We start from the raw sequence: 10263 nt of genomic DNA, 5'->3' as shown, positions 1-10263 counted from the left end.
CTATTTTTTTTTGTATAACCAAAATTGTCGCTTGCCAGAATCGAATATAATATTTGATCTTTTGTGTGTTTTTTAAATTGAAATGGCGTCGTTTCATTGAGTTCACAAAATTTGCCAATATGAAATCAACATGTGTAGTCACATCATCACTTAACGACACACACGTAGGTAAGTCTGTTAACATTAATAAATGAGAAGGGTGGGAAGGGTAAACATGGTTCAACTTGAAAACATTAGAATTAAAATAATAATTTAAAATTATTAAGGACTAAGTTGGTAAAGTCAAAAAACATGATGGACATAAATGAGTAATTACTCTACATTTATTTACAACATTTGCTAAAACAAAATATAAGAATTGGTGATAGGTTATGTTTTAAAAGTATAAACAAATATAGTGATTATGTGTTTGATCCTTTATAACAATATGTTAGTAAATATTATGTCACTTTCATTAAAAATTATAATTTTAAATAAAACTGTCTAGTATTACGAGAGTACAGTTTAGATGAAAACAAGTTGTATGATCATTTTAATTGGTTTGGCCGATGTTACTCAGTATAATTATATGACTGGTATAAGTAATATATTATACGTGTATAGAAGTCGGTTCACCGATTAAAACGACTATTTCCGTTTTGATAGCACCGCTCAATATTACCTCTTTGTGAAATGCTAATAAATACATATTCTTTCAGTAGCAATGAGTTCTAATGCTAAATAAATTATATCAGACTTTATGTAAATTAAGCTGCATTATAAGTTACTTTGTATTTAGATAGAAAATATGTTGTCACATCATATTCGTTCCTATAAATAACTTAGCAAATATTTAATACGAAATGTTTTAGTTTAAAGCTTTTGTCTCTTAGTATCAACAAAAACTGAAATAAAGAAATAAAAAAAATAAAGAGAGGTAATTAAAAAACGTCACAAATATGAAGCTAGATTTTATGTCCTTCATAGGGTAAAGTGATAATTTGAGTGTGTTAAGGGACAAACACAACAAATACATCAAAGAGACACATAATAATGATTATAATACTAGGTAAGGGTCACTTTAACACAATTTAAAGCGACCAGACAAACTTTGTTAGTTGCATGAAAATGAAGAAAAATATGAATACAATTCTCAAGTTTGTTTATATTATGGTCCTCTTCTTTTCCCTCATTAGTCTTGTAATGAGTGGTGAGTAAGATATCTTCTTATGTGAATTATGTGGTAGACGATATTTGGATTGATAAAATATTATCTTATATAGTATTTAATTATTTTTATTTTATTTGAATTTGTCTATGATTTATTTTTACATTGTTAGTGATTATTTGAGTTGTTATTATTTTGAGTGTAATATCTATGCATTATCGGTATAAAAAATTTATATACAGTCAATATATTATCCTCCATTTGTTGATGTTACTTGTATTTAAAAGTCAATGATACTTAAATATGAGTAATACAATGGTAATATAAAAAATTCTAACACTATCCGTATATACATATATTTTTGTTTATTATTTTATCATTTATAACGACTTTGGCCTATTTAATAAATTGTTTGGACCGACTCATATCGAGTTTCACCCATCTTCGTCGTTTTAACTTCTACAACAGGAAGCATTCGCTGCCTAATTGATGACGATTGTCAAGTGTGGCTTATTGGTGCAAGGTGCATTGGTGGTTGGTGTGAAGAACATATCGACCCTTCTAAGGCAAGTTGAAAAATAACTTTACATTTCTTTTAAGAAAATAAAGTATTTCTTAATATTAGGAGATAACTTATCTCCTTAAGTTCATTCAATATTTGATATATGTCTTAATTTTTATTTTATAATGTATTTTAAAATGAAAACTTATTGAATGAAGAGAAATAAGACACATGTCAAACACCAAATAAATTTAAGGAGATAAGTTATCTTATGATATGAGTAGATATTTTATTCTATTCTTTTAAAGCATTAAATATAGATGCATGACCTAAAGTTTTATGAGTTATAATCCTTTGACCTTTTGATTTGTATAACAGCCTGGGATGAACATTAAAGTGTAATATACAAGTGCTTTGATCTTTGTTCTCCTATTGAAGATATGGAGAAAAATAATGATGAAGACTAAGAATAATTAGCTACTTATATTATGCAAATTATGTACTTGTTTATCAAGGAATTAGTTGTTATCCTATTCAATTCCTTTAAGAATAATGGTAAAAAGTGATCAAGTATTAATGTGTATTTTCAAGAGACAATGTGTTGTTTTCATGATCAATGAAACTAAATTTGATGTATTTTGAAAGGTTGGTATTTGATCTTACCATATGGATGTATAAGAATATTTTGTAAAGTAAAAGTGTTTAATTTCAAGGTTTTGTTTGTCTAGCTCGTTGAGCGGTCTTTAGCTCGTTAAAAGTGAGATTTTGAACGTTTTTGAAGTATTTCTAAGTCTTATTTTCGTTTATCAAGACCAACATTGCTAAACGAAACTAGCATCGTCGTTGAGCGAGAGATAACTTTTTGGGTGAGACTGTCAATCTGAAAAATGTTGTAAATTATCTTATTTTTTTTAAGAAAACTTCATATTGGTTTTGTTTTGGTGTTTTGAGATCATATGTAATATCTTGATTGTGAAATGAAGTATTTTGATGTGTAATGCATATTGAATTGTATTTTAAAAGTTTTAAAATTAACTATAATTATAAATGAAGCTTATTTTAATTTCTAAATTGTTAAAGAATTAAATTATTATATATTGGTTTGTCAAATCAGGTTGTTAAAAATATAGTTATAGAATTAAATTTGTCCACAATAATAATTACTTTTGTAGAATTACTCTTACAATATATGGTCAAAATTTTGTCCATGATGTTTAAATAGGAGTATTTTTGTATAATAATAATAATTAATTAATGTTGTCAACAATTTGGATATGATCTTAAAAAGATCAATAATAATTAATGTAACTAAATGATTCAACTAGACTAAGAGAATATTGGAATTTTATATATCGATTTATTTATTAAGTCTTCGTTTCGAGTGGTTATCAGTGTTTAGTTTTAAAGTTATATTTTCTAAACATTGCCACTCTGGCAAAAGTTTTGCTCAAACAATTTTTTAATTATTTTCAAAATAATTTCAATGAAAATTGCAAAACAAAAAAATAATTATTTGACTTTTATTATAAATCATATCATCTCATCGACATTGTAACCACCACAACCAATGCCACCATCATCACTTGATGATGGTGTCATCACCTCTGCCATTACACCTCGATGATCGATCAACATCTTACCCTAACCACCATTATCATGACCAATTGGGTTGTCACCCCAAGCACCACTATCCTATGATGACCAACACCGTCATCATGATCACTCCGACCACCATCGCCTCCTACTTTCACTACTTCCCTAACGACCATTATCACTACCACCATACCACCATTATCGGTGCCACATTATTTATTATTATCATCATTACGACCATCATTATTACCACCAATACTACTAGTGATTACAACAACCACTATCATATCAATGTTGATGTGGTAGTAGTAAAATATGCTACTTAAAGGAATTGTGGAATCATTTTTTGTGTGGAAAAAATGTTTAGACTTTACTATAGTATATCCTCTTTCTATAGGCAATAAATTAAACTATTTAAAATTTATGTTTACTTATCCCAATAAATATTGTTTATAGGAATCAATTATTTTACACTTAATCTAATATGGTACTTGATAATTTAGTGGAGTTTTATACAATTAAATCATGATATTGTTGGTCTAAAATGTGTTCAATATCTATACTTATGATTATGTTAAGATAATAAAGAATTTGAGAAATGTGATAATATTCTTGAATATGTTTTTAAGTGTGAAGAAGAAATAAATTTTGATGTTGAAGTCTGTTCATTCGATAATGCAAGAATTATAAATAATAGTTTTATGTATAGTGTTTTTTTGGGTTCAATTTATTTATAGTATTTAAATTCAAATAATAGTGACATTGATGTGGAAAATAGAAATTGTTGAGAATTATTGTTGATCATAATTCATATGTCTTAACCATGACTTTTTAAATGCATATTCAACTTTTCTCAAAGAATTTTATTATTATACATTTTAATACTAGTTTTGATGGATAAAAAAGAAGTTTTTAAGTTAGAAAACACAAGAAATTAGTAAAAAAAACTTTTAACTTAAAATGAGTTTTCAATTCCTCAAAATTTAAAACTACCAAATAATTTTAATTTTTATTTCCGCAAATATCATTTATTACTTTTCCCTATATAAAAGTTTTTATAAGTTATCATATAATTTACAAGTTTTCCAAATCAAGTTTTCACCTTAAAACTACAAGTTGTTGTGCTTCCTCCCTTCTATATTTTCTATTTAAAAATTCAAGAAAGCTTTAATCACTAATTTTTAACTAGTTAAAACATTGTTAATATTTAGTGTTAATAACTAATTTTATAGTAAGACAAATATTTAGTAGAGTAGTATTAAAATATTATTAATATTCAACAGAGAGATAAATGATATTGGTGATGGCCCACTTTAATTTTTGTACTAAGATAATATACTTAGATTAAGACCATTACTAAAAATATTAATAATGAAAGAGACATAAACATTGAAAATATGAATTTTATACATTGTCATTCTATTATTCATTATTTATGTTTAATTATTATTGCCTAAGCAAAAAAATAATTATAATAAACGATGAATGATGTAATAATTATTTACTCCAATCAGAATATTAATAACATTTTAGGAGTAACATTGAATCTCTAAGGTTGATGGTTCAATTATTGAGAGTGGATAAATAATCATAAATTTCGAAAGAGATAAATTTATTACCAAAAAAAGATGAGAATATTTTTGATAGTAGAAAAAATTGTTAATAGTACAAATTATTTTCATCCTCACTAATCTCAGCAGTGCACTTTGCACGTGATATTTTCGGAAAGGGAAATAAAACGCAGCGTTTTAATATTCTATCTTAGCATTGCGTTTCTATACCCCAATCTTCATTTTCTCATCATCATCGTTCCCAATCCTCAATTTTAGGGTTCTTCATTCTTCTTTGATTAAGCTCCCTCTCACTGCATTGCCACTCTGTTTCTTATCTCTTCAATCGGTGAGGCTTCTCATTTCTCCAATTTCTATTTTCTGTTTTTTCTTCAATTTTTTTAATTTATTTGTTTTTTCTTTGGTTTCCTTTGATTTTTCAGTGCACGTGTTCATTGATATGTTTCCTCGATTTTTTTCTTTAGTTTTTGTAGTGAAATTAAGCTTTTTGATGTGAAGATTCTGTTATTGTGATTTTGTGGATCTGGATTGTGTTAATTGATGATTGTTAATATCACGATGAATTGCATGATATCTCATTCGAAATAAGAAATTTTGATGTTACCTTTTGATTTTCCTATTTGAATTTATTTGACTTTTATGTCTGAAAATTTTCATATTTTTTCTGATGTTCGTGTTCATGGTCAAGCATCATTTTGATGTTACTTTTTAATTTTTAATTTATCATTAATATTAAGAAAGAGTACTGTTTATGGTGGTGGAACCTTGAAAAGAATTGAGGATAAGATTTGGTAGTCCAATGTGAATGGGGCCTTAAGACCCTACGACATTTAAATGCCTTGGCGCGAGAGGTGCGGAAACCTCACATGTGTGACTGATGAAAGGTGCCAAAGACAAGCATGCCTTTTGACTTGCTGATTATTTTAGCTTATTATCATCACTATTAAAGATCGATATTTGGAACTTTCAGATTTTTTCAGCTACAAATGGTCCACCGACTGACCCATGCTGGCACCCTGCATCAGTGCGTTACACGCCTCTTTTGGCGTATTTGACCACATAGAGAGGCATATTAGCTCATTTATAGTATTTTATTGATAATTATTTTTTACACTAGAGCTGCCTGGAATCTTTCCTCCTGAGTTGTGCACTAACTGTGGGCAATTAAGAAGAAATTTTCCATGAAATCAATAGAGTCTCATGTGCTATCTTGGAACCCTATAGAGAAAATAAGTGTATAGCATATCTGGCTTTAGGTTTCTTTGCATCTGATAATATAGAAGATGACGTTTTTGGTTTTGTTTTTTTATTATTGAAAATCCCACTTAAGAATGGGCTGGTTTTAAGTTTTTAACTTGGCCCAAACCTATATTTTAACCCCCTTCTATTACCTCCAGATCTTGCCGCTCAAATGTAGAAACAACATCTTAAAATAACCTTTGTCTACTGTGTCATCTCTGTCACATACTTCTTCATTTCTAGTTGCTATTATAACTTATGAATTGTGATGAGTTTTATAAGTCGAACTTGCGTTATTTCTTATGCTATTTTCCTCTTATATTATTGTTATGGGTTATGACTTATTTTAGTATGTTCAGTTATTAATCATGAATCTTATAATTCACGAGACTATTTGATTCATGATTCAAAAAATTGGCCTTCCGATTCACAATCTGAATCCCAATTCGACTACCATGATTCGTAGTGCTTGCCTTTTCGTGCTGCGTATAGATTCTTGGTATGCCCATCATTCTATTATGTTTCTTTTGATGTCCGATGAAGGCTCCAATGAGTTCAGCCTAATTTGCATTTGTTTATCTATGTTTATATACTTTTCTGTGTCTTATTTTTTCTTTCTGAATTAACCTCTAGATTTTGGAAATGGATGGATCAACTGGCCGGGGTGGTGGTGGAGGTGTGGACATGTTTCTACCAAATTATAAGTTGGGAAAAACACTTGGCATTGGGTCCTTTGGCAAGGTGAAAATTGCAGAGCATGTATTGACTGGTCATAAAGTTGCCATAAAGATCCTTAACCGCCGCAAGATAAAGAACATGGAAATGGAAGAAAAAGGTTTGCATCTTTTGCATGTCAATAATCTTACTCTCGATCTAACCGTGACTCAAATTTAATTGATTTTGTTTTCTAGCATTTTGGTAAGTTTTAATTTATAGTTTGAAATACATTAGGTATTAATTGATTTTCTTGAGCCATAGTATTCTTCTGTACGTTAGATGCAGCCTGCAGGTAAGTCAAGATTGATTAAATATGCTTTCTTTTTTCTTAAATATGTTGCAGTGAGAAGGGAAATCAAAATTTTAAGATTATTCATGCATCCTCATATTATACGACTTTATGAGGTCATAGAAACCCCAACAGACATATATGTGGTTATGGAATATGTGAAATCCGGAGAGCTCTTTGATTATATAGTCGAAAAGGGTAGGTTACAAGAAGATGAAGCCCGGAATTTTTTCCAGCAGGTACAATATCCTACTATCTTATGTACCTAAGCATTTGTGTTCATTGCAAATTATTTAGCCTAACTTCTGTTTTTGAAGCAGATAATCTCTGGTGTGGAGTACTGTCACAGGAATATGGTGGTTCATAGAGACCTGAAGCCTGAGAATTTACTTTTGGACTCTAAATGTAATGTCAAGATTGCTGATTTTGGCTTGAGCAACATCATGCGTGATGGTCACTTTCTTAAGACAAGTTGCGGAAGCCCTAACTATGCAGCTCCAGAGGTTTGTAAATCTTTGGATTAATGGATTGGCTGTTGTTGTGGATGTAGTTATTACTGTTACTATTCTTCTAGAGTACATATTTCCCTTCTCTCGTGGTTCTTATTCCTTGGTTAAACTGTAATTTTTGCAGGTCATCTCTGGGAAATTGTACGCTGGACCTGAAGTAGATGTCTGGAGCTGTGGTGTAATTTTATATGCTCTTCTCTGTGGCACTCTCCCCTTTGACGATGAAAACATTCCTAACCTCTTCAAGAAAATAAAGGTATCATTGATCTTCAATTAAATATTACCATTTTTTCCTTTTTTCTTTTGTGGGTTTGGAAGGACTGATAATTTAATTTCCACCGTCATGTGAAATTATATTCTGAACTGATTTTGAGTTTGGTATTGTACTATTGTTCTAGTGGAGTTATAACTAGGCTAGAAATGCCTAATAATTTTCATTAAGGTAAATGGCGCTCCTACCTTGTTGTGAAGATAGAAGTTCTTTTAACAAAAATCCTGAACAAAACCATTATTAAATTTTGAGTAAGGAATATATAATGTTACAAACTTACAAGTCCTAAGATAACATATATTAGTAACACTAACAAAAGGAGGAATTATACTACTTCATGGGGGTCAACAATAACAATGATTCCACCATTTCCGTTGTCATTATTCCAGTGGGATTCATTACCTACTAGATGAGTGGGAGGGATATTGCCATTAACACATTGTTGAAGGCAAGTGGTCGAGAAGATCCCCAGTGGATGGGTCAAAGGACATATTACTGATGGCAAGGATATTAAAGAGTAAGGGAGGTAGGATAGAATCTACAGGGAACAAAAAATGAGGAAATGTGTTAAACTTTATGCAAATTTCTTCAACCTACCTGAGTATAGGAAATCATAAGCCCACTCATCTTATGATCTTGCACTCATTCCTGCCATGATCTCATGACTTTCATCTTTCTGAGTTCTGATGCATTATTTTATCACTCTGGTGATTTCAGCCTCTAAGATAGTCCAATCTTATGCATTAAAGTGAAACCTTCACAATTTTGATTGAATTGTTTGGTGATGTTCTATATATTGATAATTCTTCCCATCAATCAAATCAGATATATCTCTTCAAAGTATCTCTTCAAAGATGTTATTTGCAAAGAGATTTAATTTTGCCTTTGAACTCTATCTCTCTACTTATTATTTCTTATAGGGTGGGATATACACTCTTCCAAGTCATCTATCACCTGGTGCTAGAGATTTGATACCAAGGATGCTTGTGGTGGATCCTATGAAGAGGATGACCATACCTGAGATACGTCAACACCCTTGGTTCCAAGCACGTCTTCCACGATATTTAGCAGTGCCACCACCAGATACAATGCAACAAGCCAAAAAGGTTTCTTTCATACATCTCTAATGAGTTTTTTCCTAGATTTTTAATTCTTAATTCTTATTATAATTCTTTCCTACATGATTCTTATTTGCCAATTATTTTGTGTTGAAAAAGCTGCATGCTTTTGTCAATGAGTTTTCTTTGAATTATGCTTGTTATTAGAAGTCAAAAGTTACATTCTTCCAGTGACTTGGAGGTGAGGTGAAGCAAGACATGTGTGCTGAACTAATTTTAAGCTAAAGCCAAAGAGTTCCATGTTATTTTAGATTTTTCAATTTCATTTTCCTTCTGTATGCCTTCTTCTTTGGCTTATAAAATGAGTCTACTTGCACTACTCAAGTTTGCTCGATAATTATTACTACTACTAATATGTTTATTATTGTTGTTGTTATTATGACTTTCCATATCATAGAGATTCGACAAAGTTTTACGTTAGCCGTCAATAGCTTAACACAACCTTCACCTTTTATGATAGAGCATTATGGTGTCCTTCGAACCATGCACCTGACCCACCTATTGGGATTAAGGCTTGGTTGTTGTTATTATGATTTTATTATTATTATGCGTTGCCTAAAAATACTAGTTGTACATCAATATACTTGGGTTTAAGCATCACATACCTTTACAAGCCACAAGTTTCAATGTTTTTGGTTTATTTTTTGCATTTCTGTAGCATGCTAGGAGTTTCAACTGGCTTTCGCTTCAGTTGTGTTATTAAAAGTTTTGGGCATTATACACGCATTGCATATAATATGGTGTTTATTAATCCAAAAAACTAAGAAGTAACCAATACGATGGTTTTGTAGATTGACGAAGAGATTCTTCAGGAAGTGGTTAATATGGGATTTGACAGGAATCAGTTAGTTGAATCTCTTTGCAACAGACTACAGAATGAGGTTTGTGCTCATCATTTTCTCTGTGTATATGCCAACTTGTCTCTTATCACCATCCATGTATTTCAGGGTACTGTTGCATACTATTTGTTATTGGACAACCGCTTCCGTGTTTCTAGTGGCTATCTTGGAGCTGAGTTTCAAGAGACAATGGTTGGTTCGTTTTTTCTTTAGCTGCTTAAGATTTCATGAGTTGTCAAATAAACTGACTTAGGTTATATAATATCAAAGACACATTTGGTAATTTGTATCTATTTGGTTCTGGTACTTGTGTGTCTAATCTGAACACACCATTGTATTTATAATTACATGAATGGGGTATAATATTACATAGTAAATGCTAATAAATCCTTAATGATATGTACATGTGCTGAAACTAATTTTGACATGTGGCAAATGCGATAAACTTGCTACATTTAACCCCCCCCC

The 10263-nt window shown here is 30.5% G+C and overlaps 1 protein-coding gene across 2 annotated transcripts in view; it reads left to right on the top strand.

Moving 5' to 3' along the window:
• The window catches only part of LOC109354718 (SNF1-related protein kinase catalytic subunit alpha KIN10), an 8551-nt gene continuing 3282 nt past the window's right edge, over window positions 4995-10263 (top strand). Inside the window, exons 1-8 of one of the 2 annotated variants that reach the window (XM_019597405.1) lie at window positions 4995-5141; window positions 6686-6887; window positions 7113-7297; window positions 7379-7561; window positions 7692-7823; window positions 8759-8944; window positions 9748-9837; window positions 9904-9987. In XM_019597405.1, coding sequence (XP_019452950.1) covers window positions 6695-6887; window positions 7113-7297; window positions 7379-7561; window positions 7692-7823; window positions 8759-8944; window positions 9748-9837; window positions 9904-9987 — 1053 coding nt within the window. In that variant the 5' untranslated portion in view covers window positions 4995-5141; window positions 6686-6694. Of the gene's footprint in view, window positions 5142-6678; window positions 6888-7112; window positions 7298-7378; window positions 7562-7691; window positions 7824-8758; window positions 8945-9747; window positions 9838-9903; window positions 9988-10263 lie in introns of both variants that reach the window. The other variant, XM_019597404.1, reaches the window with a different exon arrangement.

Source organism: Lupinus angustifolius, chromosome LG08 (assembly GCF_001865875.1).
Source record: "Lupinus angustifolius cultivar Tanjil chromosome LG08, LupAngTanjil_v1.0, whole genome shotgun sequence".
In the NCBI taxonomy this organism is placed as follows: domain Eukaryota; kingdom Viridiplantae; phylum Streptophyta; class Magnoliopsida; order Fabales; family Fabaceae; genus Lupinus; species Lupinus angustifolius.
Note: the sequence above shows the minus strand (reverse complement) of the source record. Positions and strands in the feature narration are given on the sequence as shown.